At 33.8% G+C, this 16,642-nt stretch overlaps 2 protein-coding genes across 5 annotated transcripts; both read right to left on the minus strand.

The window, feature by feature from the left end:
• Window positions 1,539-8,188, minus strand: LOC105158599 (casein kinase II subunit alpha-2). Of its 3 annotated transcripts, XM_011075398.2 has the most exons (11): window positions 7,767-8,187; window positions 7,550-7,679; window positions 6,657-6,851; window positions 5,670-5,827; window positions 3,731-3,821; window positions 3,295-3,360; window positions 2,850-2,932; window positions 2,703-2,766; window positions 2,535-2,603; window positions 2,108-2,191; window positions 1,539-1,989 (listed from the first exon to the last, which is right to left on the minus strand). In XM_011075398.2, the coding sequence occupies exons 1-10, from the start codon at window positions 8,108-8,110 to the stop codon at window positions 2,132-2,134; spliced, it is 1,260 nt and encodes a 419-aa protein (XP_011073700.1). In that variant the 5' UTR covers window positions 8,111-8,187; the 3' UTR covers window positions 1,539-1,989; window positions 2,108-2,131. The 3 variants fall into 3 exon arrangements, 2 of the variants coding, with proteins under 2 accessions (XP_011073700.1, XP_011073698.1); XM_011075396.2 differs by having other exon boundaries at window positions 1,539-2,191; window positions 7,767-8,186; XR_002286813.1 differs by lacking the exons at window positions 1,539-1,989; window positions 2,108-2,191 and having other exon boundaries at window positions 2,850-2,952; window positions 7,767-8,188.
• Window positions 10,491-16,365, minus strand: LOC105158600 (formamidase-like). Of its 2 annotated transcripts, none has more exons than XM_011075399.2 (7): window positions 16,048-16,365; window positions 12,303-12,540; window positions 12,020-12,210; window positions 11,526-11,761; window positions 11,209-11,452; window positions 10,999-11,106; window positions 10,491-10,833 (listed from the first exon to the last, which is right to left on the minus strand). In XM_011075399.2, exons 1-7 carry the CDS (start codon window positions 16,270-16,272, stop codon window positions 10,711-10,713), a joined length of 1,365 nt encoding a protein of 454 aa, XP_011073701.1. In that variant the 5' UTR covers window positions 16,273-16,365; the 3' UTR covers window positions 10,491-10,710. The 2 variants fall into 2 exon arrangements, with proteins under 2 accessions (XP_011073701.1, XP_011073702.1); XM_011075400.2 differs by lacking the exon at window positions 16,048-16,365 and adding an exon at window positions 12,796-13,117.

Here is a 16,642-nt window from a genome sequence, read left to right on the forward strand (position 1 = left end):
TACTGTAATTTTGTATAAATTATTTATTAATTTAAAAAATTAAATCTAATATCTCGATATTTATTTTCTTCCGACAAATATATTCATCCATTAATCAAAATTCATAAAATTTACCGACATCAATAAAAATTTGATGAAAATTTAGATTTACCCTCGATTGATTTATAATCAAGCAAATATCTTTTAACCAAACTACCCTAATATATTTTCACACATTAATGCATGTGAATACATTTTTAATCATATAAAAATAGTTTGATAAAAAAAAAATTTGATATATAATAAATCTGAATCAATTGGGGGATAGATATCAATTTTTATTCATTATTTTTCTGATGTCAACAAAATTTCGTGAATCTTACAAACAAATAAATCTATTTGTTGGGCAAAACAAACATCAAATTACTAAATATAATTTTTCAAATCACAGATAATCTACAACTCTGCATATAATTATACCTAACCTTGAGAAAGGGCAACATAATTATACTTATATTTTCTAGAGATAAATTCATTCAATTTTGACTGACGGATAAACTTATTAAACCACAAAAAATTTAAATATAATTACACCATAACTCAATGAAGAGGAGTGTAATTATCCCTATATATAAAGGTCCGTCAAATAGATCATTGTCCCAACAATGAGCGAAATGAATTCTAAAATGGAACTTTATAAATGAACAAATCTTCAAACTTTAGTCACTGAGGGCTTTAACTCTTTCACTCTCTCCCGGACAACGTTGATTGCTCACCCAGTGTTTATTTGATATTTGCTAAGCTTTTTAGGGCATCTTGTAAAATATTTAAAAATTTATAAACAATAAGGAATTATGAGATCCTAAAATACATTAACAAAATCTACAAACTCTTTTCCACAATTAAAAAAGAAAAAAAAAACTAAAATTCTTAATTTATGTTAGAGATCCGAACAAATCTTCAACCTTACAAAATTTATATTTCTAACATCCAATAAGCTACATAAACTTAATATATACAACCAATACAAAGACTTATTTTTGAAAATAAAATTAACATCTCTCAAGCTTTAAAAACTTTTCTCTAGAATATAAAAGCTTCCAAACCTACCTACCCACAATAATATAGGGTTAAATACAATTTAATCCCTTTATTAATAAAAAAAATACAAAAAAATTCTGTGAAAAAATAAAATGCGATTTACCCCCTTGAAATTTACCTCACTCTAGAGAAGGGATTGCATCATTTTTAGTGCTATAGGAAGGTAAATTGCACTTTATTTTTTTACACGGGCTTTTTTGCACTTTTTTGTTAACACAGTGAGTAATTTGTATTTAACCCCAATAATATAGTCATAAATAATGCAATACTGACTGATTTTACATAAGTTGACCCACTTGAGGGTGCAACTCTTTCCAAAATTGGTTTACAACATAACTCATAATTTTTTAATCAAAGTCCAATGCATCAACATTGAGCAGACTGATTTAACCACACAAAATGACCAAATCCAGCAAAAAATTCACATTATTTGGCCATATAAGTCAACCATAGTCATAAGAACAACAACAATACCATTGAAAGAGCCATCACACAGTCATAAAACCAAGAACAGTTATAGTCATCATGGCAAATATTTTACCATCTTATAAATTCCAAACCCGACTTTTTCTGCTGAGTCGGCCACTGTGTGCATCAAGAGAAGAAATTAAGGCAAGCCAACAGTCGGAAAATTTGAAGGCTATGATGCACATGATGGCCCCCCTGCATACAATATCTACTTACCATGTTTTAAAGATTTTGAGTTACTGTTTTTCGTCCACTCTGAGCTACAACAACAAACAGGATGACACAGAAAAAGTGAATTACAAAGGCTGATATGGGCTTCCGAAGGCACTCCTCAATTTACAGCCCTCTGGTGTCTTTTCAATTTCTGCTTCATTTTAAAGCATATGACTGAACTGTTAATCTCTTACCTATAAGCCTACTTGACACAGACGAGGGTTCATGCTGAAGTCCAAAAACATGTGGATGAATCAGATGGTAAGCACAACAGAACTAGTGAGATCAATTGTAAAAATGTTGTGTAAGAGGTTACTAGAAAGAGCAAGAATGAGTAGGAACCAACAATTTCAGGTCATCTTGCTGAATCCTATTGGCCACGGTTTCTGCGGTTTTCTGCATTCCTTACTGGGTAGAAATAGGGATGGGCCTGCATAAATTCATAACGAGAACTCAACAGGATGCGACAAGTTACATTCAAAATTAAGAGTTAGAACGCCACAACTTGAGGCACAGTGTTTGAGCTTTGAATTGAAATCCAGGGGACACAAAATACAAATTGGATGAAATATTTTGTCTTGATGTACACAATTAATATTTAAATCTCAGTGTCTGTGATCAAATGCAAAAATTTCTCAGTTGCTTGGTTTCAAAAAAATCATATGCACAGCAAAACAGATTCCAGATGAAGATTTTAAACAAGAATTTCTCCCATTATTCAGAAACCCAAAATTTTACAGCAACTCAGTTATCCAGGGGGGATGACTCTTTACCATTGCTTCTTTCGCAGTTGGCCTTTCTTGGTGATCATATCGCAACAATTTGTCAACAAAGTCAATTGCCTTGAGAAGATAGAAACCAAATTATCAATTTAACATCTTCAGCAGAAACTTCATCACATAATATTTAGGTTCTCCCTAGCCATACAGCATACAGCTCACCTCGGGAACAGCCAGATGTTGATTATCAGCATTAATAAACTTTGTCCATGGTTTTCGACTATGCCTAGGTTGACACACCAGAAAAAATATTTTACACAATGATAAGCCAAATACTTCCAAAAAGATATGCATAGGTTCAAAACTGACCTTCCAACAAGGGCAGCCAAATGAGAGTCCAATTCCAAATGGTACTTGTTCAAATAAGCATTCAACTCATCTGTACCCAATACCTGCCATACATCATATGCTTCTATACCTTATTAAGTACGATATCAAGATTTTTCACGACCGGTCCATATCAAATCAAACCAGACTGTAAGGTCAAATATATACATCGACGGGCAAATATACTAAAGCAAAAAAGACAATCAGCATGAACTCAAAAGATCAGAAGAATGTAAAGTTGCACAGGAAAGGAAAAGAAAGCAACCAAGCTGTTAACTTCGCACAACAGTTTAATTCATTAAAACTTGACAAATCATTTCTAGACCATCAGATGCATCTGCATCCGCATACTTGCGTGTATTAAAGCAACAGGACAGATCCACAAAAGAGTGCTATTAAATCATCAAAGAGTTATGTTCTAGCTTACCTTCGCAATCTTGACAAGTTGATCATAGTTATCATGCCCATAAAAGAAAGGCTCCTTGCGGAATATCTGTACAGCACAAGCCCTCAACATAAGCATCAATGTGGAAGTACACAACTTGGCATATCTTGAGGGGCATCAAATTTTTAACCTCCTCATCATCTGTCATCCACAGATGACATGCAAGAGAATCAAAATCCAATATACAGCTTCAATGAACAAAAATAACCATAGCTTGGATATTCTGGAGTCATACTAGATAAACTTCTGCATTCAAGCAAAGAAGAAAAAATAATCTTGGTTTCAAGAATTATCCAACAGAGATGCCACTTATCGTGTTACATGTCCAGGTTGTAATATGCAAAAGTTCGTGTAACATGCTTGTGCGATAGAATACAAATTTCGAGCTTTGAGGAAGGAGATTTATGGAAAGGCGTACCATTCCAGCAAACATACAGCCCAGGCTCCACAAGTCCAAGGAGTAATCATAGTCTTGCAAATCAACAAGGAGTTCAGGGCCCTTAAAGTATCTGTACATTGTGGGCCAGCAAAATGAAGTAATACAGTTTAGCCAAAACTATAAGCAGCAAGATCAACTTAATATGCAGGTTTGTGCCAGTATCCATGCTTATAATCACCATTAAGAACTGCCATCATATATAGCTAAGAAATTTGGCCATCCATATGACAATTAAAGATGATCATCAGTCATCACACTAGGCAACTTCTGAAATCTATGAGCAGAGCCAGAATGAAATGCGCGCTGCTCAAAATTAAGTATCTGAAGTTTAAATAGTCAGAAGTGCACAGATATAAGTATTTCTTAATCTCAAATAAATGCTTCTTTCAGAAAATGTTGGCATGTCTTAGCAAATTTGACTACTCAAAACTCTTCGAGAATTATTATCCAATAAAACTAGTTTTCATATAAAATCAATTTATATATCTTTCGAGGTTTTAAATTCACTTGACTAAATCATATGTCACCTTTTAATTTTTTTTTGTGATATTTCAATTCACCAAATGAATTCTACTGTACTAAATATAACATTGATTAATCCTAATAAACACCATAGGAATTAGATGTATAAACTATGAAGCGAAATGTATCTGCATAGGGAGTAAATTGCAATAAATGCAAAACAAATTAAAGTCCCTACTGAACTACTTTTAAATCTCAGCTGTTAAAAATGAAATTGATATTTGGAATTAAACTAGAGTCCCAAGATGTACCAATTTGACATTTGTGGGGTATCAATAAGAAATTCTGAACACTCATCTATCAATATGATATTCAGGGCAAGATTTGGATACAAACTATGGTTTTTTCAAACTTTTTCAATCATGTTTCCGTCAATAATTCTATAAGTTCCATTTCGTTCCTTAAATGCTTCTGTTTCACTAAATGAACCAGGGATATACCAAAATGGAGAAAGCAAAAAGCAAGTTCAGAAACTACTGTTTCAACTTAGCAAAGTGAAGAAAGCAGTTCAAATTGAACATTATAATTAAGCTACGGAAATTTACAACCTAACATAAAGGAGGTCCTAATCTTAGTTCAAAGTTACAAATGCAAATTTAACCATAGCCCCTGTAAAATGTTGCAACAGCAAAGATATTGTATTCAAGAAATTATTCATCCCATTATGGCCATAAAAGTTCAGAACTCCACTTTCTCAGAAGCTCGCAAGATATGATTCACTATCCAGGTTAAGGCCCAGGTGATCCTCATAAATATCAATATCAATATCGCGAGAAGAATCCAGAGTACTGGGCGATTGTTGATTAGAATGGTAATAGCCGTATTATTTTCACTTTCACTCGGAGATGTATTACAGTTCAGACTAACTTTTTCAAGTAAAGGGGTCGTCATATGGATTGATTGAGTTTCTGGTAGTTCCGCTTCTTACTCTAAAAATGAAGAAAGACTTGTCGGAAATCGCCTTGGTCCAACCAAGCAAGGCATGGGAGTGAAGGGGCATAAAGAAAAGATTGGCTGCTTCTAAAGCTCTCTTTCTTCTCCTACGATATTTCTACTTGGATGAAAAGCGATGCGAAATGTCTGACAGCGGGGCCCGCTACTGTATTTGTTGAATCATTAAAAGGAGGCTTCCCTAAGCTGACAGGCAAGATGTCAGTATAGACAGAATTCAATCGCTTCGCTCCTCCGTTCATGGATTTCATTCTCTATCGTGGGAGTTAGGGAAGGGGGCTACTGGGAGTAGGCCGAGTGAACTACTATGGGTTCTTTTTAGAAGGCCCAGACGAACTCCAAATCTCCAGGCTAATGCAAGTAAATGCTATCTGATGAAAGTATAATGTACAAAGTCAGAAGACAACATCGTATGTAAAGCTAAGATACATGAAAGATGGCAAACCTTGAAGCAACACGAACATTATACTCTTGTCCAGGATGGTAAAACTCAGCGAGTCCCCAATCTATTAGCCGGAGTTTACGCTGCTCATGATCTATCATGACATTGTGGGGCTTCACATCTCGATGCATGATACCTTGAGAATGGCAATAATCTAAAGCCTGCATGGAAAAATTGAATAAAACTAAACATTTTCCCAATCAGCACAAATTACAACCCAATAAAACAGTTTGAAGAGCCAAACCAGCCAGAGGCCTGTGTTGGGGGGGATGCTACTAATTTGTAATGAAAACAAAGGAAATTCACATTATTGACATTAAACAACCAAATCAACTAGAAAGAAACATCCATCAAGTCACTAAACAGGTTACTAGAACTTAAGCCCAAATACCGTTTATGAGTTCGTAACTAATCAACCATGCTCGGAATCCTAACTCTGGTGCATATTCAAAATGGTAATTCAAAGCTGGTTCTCGAGATAGCGAATAACAAGAGCAGCACTTTGGAGGTTCCTTAAATTCCTAACTGAAAGATACTCCTTGTCTCTTTTTCCTTTCCAGACAAAAACAAGAACCAGCCTCTCCAATTCTAACTTTTCATGTTATTAATGAATGCGTGACAAAGATCTAAATCAAGGAGGCAACTATAGTTAAAGTTATGTCTCTAATAATGATGAAGCAACCTGAGTTAAGGTTAGGAGCATATCAGCTACTCTAAGTTGATTCCATTGTGATAGAAGTGGACATCAAAGAACAAAAAACATTGTTTAATCAATACAGCATCAGAGTTAACATGGATGGCAGAAAACATAAAAACCACACATTGGCCAAACTGCTGGCAGTTGGCAAATACATAAGGGTGTGATCAAGTTCTTGACTATTGTATGCAACAGCAGTTAAGGGAGAATAAAACAAAAGTACAAGCAACCATAAATTTCACTCTCCAAAGTTTACAGAAACTGTAAATTCAGACAAGAGGAGATAGATTTACCTTCAGAAGTTCATAGATATAATATCTAATATCAAAGTCCGAAAGTGTGGGATATAGCACTTTGAAGTCTGTATTATTCACATGCTCAAATATGAGACTTGGTGTCTTTGACTGTTGATCCCTTACAATATCAAGCAACTTCACAATATTAGGGGCACCACAAAGATTCTGTAAAATCTTAATCTCCCTCTTGATCTGCACAGCAATGGAAATATTAATTATAGGATCTTTAAAGTTACAGCACCCACACCAGCAGTCACAGGCATATATAAGATCTACTAAGAAATTCATGAAATCTGAAGCAGAAAATAAATAAAAGCTATCTGAAAAATTATGGGACAGTCTGCTTGTTATTTTAAGATAAAATAGGCTAGCTATTGATTGCCATCATGAATTCTAATTTTATGGTCCAAAACTTCTGTATGCCCCTGCCTAAAATCTAAATCACTTAAGGGGTAGTGCAAGTAGGGTCGCTTCTCAGATACAGATGAGAGAATTCATTATGACAACCACAAAAAAATATCATATTGAAAGGCACAAACTACAGGAGACATTCAGTAGAAAATATGACTGCACGAATGTTATGGACAGAGAAAGATGACACGGGATAATGTTACACTCCTTTTTAGCTATATAGGCCCGAACAAGAAGAAATATAACTGCATGAATGTTATGGACGGAGCAAGACACAATTGGGTAAAGTTACACTCCATTCTTACTATATAGGTCCCAACAAGAATTGGTCAGCGACCTTTGGTTCTCTCATCATATTGTTGAGAGCAGCCATTCCACCCCGCCCCTCAATGAAAATAATAAGGGAATAAAACAGAATAGCCAAGAAACAACAGTCAGGAGCAATGAAATTCGGAGAAAAAAGAAGATTAAGAAGAGACCTTTTTCTTCTTGACAGGTTTAAGAATCTTGATGATGCATTTCTCGTTGGTGATGGTGTGAATACCCTCGAAAACCTCGCTATATTTTCCCCTCCCCACCTTCCTAACCACCTCATAATCGTCCTGCTCCCTGTGGCAACCAGTCAAAGCCCAAGATAATCAAACAGAAACAATAAAGCAAATAAACAAGAGCAAATTAAATATCCTAATTAAGTACCCCCATTGAACAGTTAAAGACTCGTAGTCCCAGTACTCCTTAGGGCGTATGACATTGATGTTTTGGTACACACGCGCCTTCGACGCGGCCCCAGGCCGCCTAACGGCTTTCCCGATCTTCTGCGCCATGGTTTCCGGCACGGACACGGCGGGCCGGCGGCTGATTGAGGATAACTGCTGCTGCTGCGCCTGCGGTGGCTTTTCTCTCTGTTGGTAGTGGTGTATTTTTTGACTATTTCTGGGGAACGACACAACCGGCGGTCGGGTGGCTATGTGGCGGAGGAGAGAGGTGACGGCGGAGCAGTGGTGGCGATAGACGATGAATTGGAGAGGCCTTACGGCCATCAAATGTGTTTATTCTTAACTTTTCTTGGTTGCTACAACGGATCGGAGCCCTTCTTTTTTGACTTCTTTTTCCTCAAGCGACGTCGTTTTGAGGGTGGATAAGGTGTACAAGTCTTTAGATTTTGCAGTGGGACCCGACCCTTCAGAAAATATCCTGCACTTTGTTTTATTGACAATTGTAGCAAAAATATCTTGAAACTTAATTTTAGCTCCCCACTAGTCTGTTTTCTTCAATATAATTATTACTCTATAATTAATCTTGTATTTATAATACGAAAATTTGTAATTGTTTAAAGTTTTTTATTTTTTAATATTTACACACACGAACACATCCAAAATCTGAATGCGAAATTTTCTATATGAAAGTCTTGTACCTGAATCATGGAGTTGTCCCCTTGAAAACTTGTCTAAAGTTTGAAAAGTAATGGTGTGAGAATAGGTCTTTCTTTTCTTTTGGTTCGGGGGAGGACAGTATAACAATTATTGAATGACTATAAGAAAATGATTGATACATATAAATGAATTTAGATGGGAATAAAATAAATTTAAGAATGGAATAAAAGTTTTGAAAAAAAAAATAATTTTAGTATATTGTTCCAATGAAATTGAATTAAATTTTTTTAAATTACTCATTTATCTATTTGGTAAGTAATAAAATTTAAAAATAATTAAAAAAAGTCTTGTTACATGAAAAAATATTTGGAAATGCTAAATTACTTATAAATTTATAACATGTCTTTTTGGATGTTTTTTTATATATTTAATTTTTATAATTATTTATTATTTACATATTGAAAATACATAATGCAACAATATGGTATATATGCTTTATATAATATTTTTTACTTATATTAATATTTGATGATGCGTATAAAGATGTAACTAACTTTATATTATATTTAACAAAATATTCAGACTTTATATTATTTATATTTTGATAACACATATTTAAATATTTTATATTCATATTCATTATATTTAATATATCTAAAATAATATATAATTTTGTGACTACAATATTTGCAACTATAATTTTATCAAAAATTATTTAGGTAATATAAAAAAAATAATCTTTGGGAATAGCTAAATCATGGGTAAAAGAAAAATGCCTAATCTCATAATTATAGGGACGAATGGATATTCCTAAATGAAGGAGTATCCAATTCATAACATATTCCTTTCATTCCAATCATATCACAAGAGTTTTCCACCACAGTGATTCAGAGTTCCTTTATGAAAACAAATGGGTTCATAATTATAAATATTTTTTTTATTATTTAAAAAATTACAATTATCACTCTAATTTTAACACTCATCTAACAATGGGTACATCATGTTAGCTCGTATCAATTAGATTTCTATTTAATTTTTATGTTGAACTGTCGAAAAGATCTTTTTGAATTTGAATCATAATTTTATATACTTTTAAAAACTTTTAAAATATTTTTATGGACTAATATGTTCTATGAATTATTTATTTTGTCCGTCTTTAATTTTTTTTTTACATCTTTTGACATGTTTTGTCTGTTTTTTTTTTTAAAAAAAAAAAAGCAAGGATAAAATATTAAATTTTACATTGCCGTTTAAAAACTATATAATTATATAATTATTTTTTATTTGATGGGATAGGTAGTTGTAGTTTCCCAATAAAAATATCTAATAAGAGGATTTTGGCTCAAAATCTTATAACTTCAATAGAGGTAGGTTCGCATTAAATCAATTACATTACAAATTTAATAGTGCATATCATTTCTCGTTCTATTTAAACTATACGCCATCAATATATAACAAGTAAAACATTATCACTGTGTGAGTAACTTGATTTGTTTTATCAATCCAATTTGAACTAGGATTTCCCATAAAAATAACATAATTGATTGATGATTTGGAAAAGTAGTATTTAGTCCTATAAATTAAGCTTTTTTTTTATTTTATTTTTTTTATTTATTGATTATTTCAAATTGCATCCCATAATTAAAATTTTCTTATTTTTAATGCTCATATGACTTTTCGTCCAATAATTAACGGAGAAGTCACTGATCCATTAGTTCAAATTAACAAGTGATTTCTCTACGACACCTGTTCGGGTCTTTTGTTGTAAGGGGGTAGTACTCTTTTTTTATGATTTGACTAGAAATTTTAGGGAGGTAGCTCTCCCCATTGTAACTATATTGTGCGTTTTAATATAGAAGGATTGGGGACTCCGAAAAGCTCCCCCACCTCCAGGTGGTTTTTGTTAAAAAAAATAAAAATAAAATAACAAGTGATTGATTAACGGCCCCGTGGCTTCTCGTCTAATTAGTGGATACAAAACTCGCATGAGGACTAACGTAAGAAAGTCATAATAAATGGAACTAAATAATAAAAAAAAATCCCAACATATAGGACAAAAAATACGATTTCCCCATTATATTTTGCAGGATTAATACTGCTGATTCCTGAACAGAGTTTCCTGTTGAGATACTGACCGAACACATTCCATGTCATCATATGCATTTAATTACAGAAAATCAGGCACATCATTCTGCATATTCTACTACGAGTTTCCATTTATTGCTAACTACATATTTATGCCCCGGCCTGCTTGCTTGCCATTTCAGTCAGGTTGTAGCACATGGATTTCTAGTCGTCGGCAAGTTTCCATCGTAAGTGCACTGTGGGAGACCTGGATTCCTCACGAGCCTGGGGCCGGTGGGCACGGTGGTAGTTTTGGGACGAATATCCTGCACGTTGACAACTATGATTTCTAGTGAAAGTAAACGTATAGTCTTATATTTGAAATTGTAGTGCTCGAGACAACGGTGCTTTTTGTATAGAAGTTGTCGCTATGAGTTTCACTATTATATCGGTAACGTTTGCATCGGAAGAAATTAGTACATCTGTATTACCTGATCGAATATAGCCACTGGAATTGCAAGGGTGGCAACCGCGTTTGGGGCGTCCACTATGCCTGAAATCCTTCCTTCGCAAGGGCAGCATGAGAGGAGAAGGTAGACCTGATTCACCGTTATGTCATTGGAGCTGTTACTGTGATGTTACAAAGTTTTGGAAGGTCTGCTTAATTGTGAGAGAAACTGAAAACAGGGGATTTCTCAGACCTGTTCCTTAGAGTACCCGAATCTGGAAATATAGTCGATAGCATTGAGCACCGCACGCTTGTAAGCAACACTAGCATCAAGATAATGTTGTCGTCCACTCTCATCGACGCTAATGCCCTCAAAAACTAACCATTCTGAGAATCTTGGCTCGACAGGCCCGATCTCAAAGATCGGATTCACGTGTAATGGAGTCGGCCCCATTGGCGTCAAGTACTTCTTCATGCCGTCCCTAATGATTTCGCACCTGGTATTTGAACTTAATTAGTCTAGATTAGCAATGACGTGGACTGAAGATGAGGATGAGCTGTGTAACTTACTTGAGCTCCAGAAAACCACTCATCTCGATCGCCCCACAAAACGCCACTTCACCGTCACCTTGTGAGAAATGCATATCCCCGGTACTAAGATTCGCTCCGTCCACAAACACCGGCAGGTACACTTTTGAACCTCGGCTGAGGTTCTTGATGTCGCAGTTTCCTCCATTTTCTCTTCCAGGAATCGTCCTTGCCGCCTCCCTGGCTATTCTTTCCCACTCTGGAGTTCCTTCCTTAATCTACAAACACTATAAGTCATCAAAGCAATCGTGTTTTGTTTTCCAATTCTCTCTTCGCACACAAATTCAGCTGTTAGAAAAAGGACATTTTGACACAAGCTATAATTACATAATTATTTCAAGATATCAATCAGTATTTCAATATATCCTCAATGACATTCGAATTGCAGACAGACGACAATGAAACAATAAACTATAACAAACTCATAAAATGAAAGAAATACTTATACGTCTGGTGATCAGTCCATGAACACACACCTTGCCAAGAACGCAGCCCTTTGTCGACGGGAGGTTTGCAAGCGGACGTGAATGCAACACCTCACATAGTTTTAGAGACTGAAGACCGGTTTCTTCGAGTTCCCTTTCCCTCTCGTTCCATATATTCAGCAATTCCATTGAAGGTGCAGTTCCAACTATTCCAGGGTGTGTCAAGCCCGGAAATCTCACCCCTATATGATCAAGACAACTTGGTATACAATTAGCTGTTTCGATAACTTTACAAAGGATTAGCAGTTCATCATGCAAGCACGTAACAACTTACCAGGTATATGAGGAGAATAGGCATATATTCCTTCAAAATACCATATAGCTTTCGTTGCACGAGGGAAATGGTCCGTAAGAAATCCACCACCGTTTTCCCTGTCGAAGATTGCTGTAAAACCCCATTCATCTCCCGGTAGAGGGCCCAAATTGCATATTTCGACAGCTAGAAGATCACCTGGCTTGGCCGGATTCCCTTCCGTGTCGACCACGCTAATAGGTCCACTAAGATAATGCACCTGACATAACATGTAGAAAAAAATACTTACAGAAAGATAATGCAAAGATCTACATTATTCAAAGGGTTCTTTTTGCTTGTTTCTTATATCATAGGGGTAAATTGCAAGTTTTCCCAATTTCTACTGTTACATATGTATTTAGGAATTGTAAAATTACAATGTTACCCATGTAAGAAAAGATGTAAGTACAGTATACTTCACATCTTTTCTATGTTATTACAACTTGCATATGCAAGAAAACGTAGTTGTACTTACAGTTGACAGGTCTAAGGTTTTAACATCAACTGCATGGTTATCATCTGAAATTGCTCCTCCGGTCCAATCAACCATCTCCACCCTGAAAACCTCACCGGTTTTCACCTCCCCCACCGGCGGTATCTCCGGGTGCCACCGGTTGTGGAGCGGTGGTTCTTGCAGCCACGGCGGCTGCTTTAGGTTGACTGGAGCTATTAATCTTGGAGTTGGAGGGGCCATGATTTATCTAGAGATTCTCAAGCTCTGCTCTTGTAATTCCACTCTATCACTATTGTTCTAAGAGGAGATTTTAACATGGAAGTTTTGAATCATGTTAGCTATGTAGAATGGTGAAGTCTGATTTAGACAAGTTTACTAGGTGACAAGTGAAAGAGGGCAACTTTTTCCAATGGTCCCAAGTTGTCGTTGTAGCCTATAGTCGGCAGGCAATAATTAAGTTTTGGTAGTTCTCATGTCATTATGCAGCATCAATTGTGGTCATTTTTAATTTAGTGCATTTATTACAATTTTTTCATATCAAATCTGAAATATTTTTTACTTTTAGTTCTCAAATGCATTTTCTGTCCAATAATTAACAAAGTCATTAACAGTCTCACGTTGCTACAAAAAAATACAATATTTAACCATGGTTAATTATCATAGTTAAAAGCAAAATAGCCGTAGCAAATAGTCATTGACCACGGTCATGCAACGGTTGTTGGCCGTGGTATCTGCTACAGTGGCTAAACATTTGTCATGGCTTGGCTAAAAACCATGACAAATAATTTTTTTTTTTTTGTGGAAAATCTATATTTTTTATCGATTTTATTTAATCGTAGTTAATAAAATTTATTTATCAAGATTTTTAGTCTATAACTATTAACATTGTAGTCAGTAGATATTTTTCTTTTAGTGCATGCATATATTTCTATTAATTATTTTAAAAAAAATGTATGTGGGGGCTAAAATTGAATTTTTTTTTTAAGTTTATCGAAGTTAATGTAGAAAATTTTGTAGCAAATAAAACTAAATAGAAAAAGAAAGCCCTAAAATATAAAAATAAAAATGCAAAATTTCATAGATCGACGAAGAAAATATACATTTTGATTGTGATGTCTGAATCTGAACGACATTTGTCTTATGCTTATCTCCTTTGACTAGTGAAATTCAAGTTCTAACAAATGTAATTATTCCATTGTGGTTAGGTTAGGATGCTATATTCGTAATGGTTAGTGTAAGATGGATTTTATTATTAGGGATAGTTTCATTTTCACCAATATATATAATCTATGACCAATTTATATTAATTATTCTTATTTTTTTGAAAAATTATACGTACATACGCTCAAAAAAATATCAACATTGTTCATATATATTATCCATAGTTTTTTAAAGATTAGACATACACTCCCCAAAAACGTCAACATCATTACACAAACTATCATTGATTTTTTACTGTTGAGGTTAGTTTCTATAAATTACACAAAAAAAAATAAAAATAATTTGTGTAAATAAACTATAAATCATAGAGCTAGTGTAAATATAATTATTCCATTATTATTAACATGACACAACATGGTCCATGTACAAAAGAATTTTATCCACTGAATCGTCCAAATTAAGATAGTTCTTGACTAAATTTATTTAAGAAATCGTATGAGACATCCTTTTAGAACTTATAAGATATTAAAATTATTTTTTATTAAAGTATTTAAATAAAATAAATAATCAAACTATAAATTGTTAATAATGATAATTCTATAATTAATACGAATGAAATTAAAGGAATGAATTATCTACACTAATATATAAAAGAAAACCTTTTGTCGTATTAATTTTTTAATACTCAAATTTACCCTTAAACTCATTTCTTTTCTTTAAAACAATTTTGGACAAAATAGTAATTTTAAAGTTTTTTTTAATAATCTCACAATTTTTAAAAAAAAAATTCTGTCACCCACTATCCCATGTTTCTCAGTCTGCAAACTTCTCCATATTTGTTTTTCTTACAAGTTTGTATATTTTTAATATACTTACATATTTTTTCTCTGTCATCTTATCCCACATTTCTTTTTTCTCATAGTTTTTTTTTTCTTATCACAAATTTCTTTTTTCTCTTCATTTCATATCATAATTCTTTTTTATATGCTCGCGGAACTGTGTACAATAACAATTACTAATTTTAAAAAATAAGTGAACAACTCCTTATTTTTATCAATGAGCTTATAAATTAACTTCCAACCATTTTACTTTTATACAAGCTCTTTTGCAAAATAATATATCAAATACTCTGAATATTTTATAAGTTTTCAAATGTTTTAATGATTTTAGAATCAGCTCACCCTATCAATCTCTAAATTATATCATGGACCAACTAATCACATAATAAATACTACTATATTTTAATAACATAATTAATATTTTAAGACTTAACTCCAACATAAAAAGTATAATGCACCAGTCAAGTAATACATTTTGTCAATGATGACTTAGTCTAATGATTTAAATTAAAATTATGGGATAATTATATTCCTCCCTATTGAGATTTGGTGTAATTATACATAAACCTCCTGTAATTTGAGAAATTACATTTAGCACCCTTGAGGTTTGCTTCCATCTAATAAATAAATCCTTCAATTAGTCAAAATTCACCAAATTGCTGATATTAACAAAAAAATCTATATTTATCCCCAATTGAGGAGGTATATCTTTACCGTTATAAGGTCAGTTTAGTCCAAAAAAATTATTTGATTTGTAATAAGTTAATAAATGGTAAATATCAATCTTCATTCAATTTTATCGTTAACATCAGCAAATTCAATTAACTTTGACTAATGAATGAACTTATTTGTTAGACTGAAGCAAACCACATGGGTGCTAGCTATAATTCTCTAAACCACAGGGGTCCACATGTAATTACACTAAACCTCAAGCGAGGAGTGTGTAATTATCTCTAAAATTTTATGAATAAATTTGAAGTCATGTGTTCGAATCTCAATAGATGTGTAAGTATTTAGTTTACTTTATGTGGGTTAATTGTAATAAATATTTGTCTCACCTAATATGAAGTTATTATAATATGAACTTATTATAATGTGTGTTTATTAATCAAATGGATATATTTAGGGATTTATTAATATTGATGAAAACATAAAAAAGTGATTCATTGGGATTCTGCCAAACCCTGAATTTCCCTCCCATATGATATAAATCAAATGAATTTATAGCCACAAAAAGCGAAGAAAAGGGAAAGGAAATGAATGAGAAGCTCACAATCGAAGGATCAGCAAACTTGATATCTTGAGCAGTGTAGTCCTTTGTTATGCCGCCGCCGCTGAAGTCCACCATCTCAACCCTGAAGAGCTCTCCTGTGCAGACCTCCGCCACCGGAGGTATGGCGGGATGCCACCGGTTGTGGAGGGGCAGCTGTTGCTCCCATGGCTTCTTCTTCACATCTATTGGCACCACCACTCTTGCACCATGACGATCAGACCCCATCAATAAATATTACAACTTTAATTCTGTAGTGAAATCAGCAGTTCTGTTCAGCACAAAAAACCTCTCATCTCATCAAAACCCTACTAATTATTACACGAACTTGCACCTGTAGGATTCCCTGTCAGAAAGAAAAGTTGATATGTACTATTTTGTCTTTGGTGGACCACGTTTCGCTTGATTAATTGGACCACCCTCATTCACCGCAAATCTAGCTAAGAGATCAGCGGCAGAGTTACCAGTCCGCAATACAAAGAACAAATATATGATTTTCTTTTAAATATTAAACAAAATCTTTTATAATATATTGCTTAATAAAGAAATCTTTTAATTTTGTAAGATAAAACTTTTTATTTTTAATAGGTAAAATGTA

Source organism: Sesamum indicum, linkage group LG3, assembly GCF_000512975.1.
Source record: "Sesamum indicum cultivar Zhongzhi No. 13 linkage group LG3, S_indicum_v1.0, whole genome shotgun sequence".
Taxonomy (NCBI): domain Eukaryota; kingdom Viridiplantae; phylum Streptophyta; class Magnoliopsida; order Lamiales; family Pedaliaceae; genus Sesamum; species Sesamum indicum.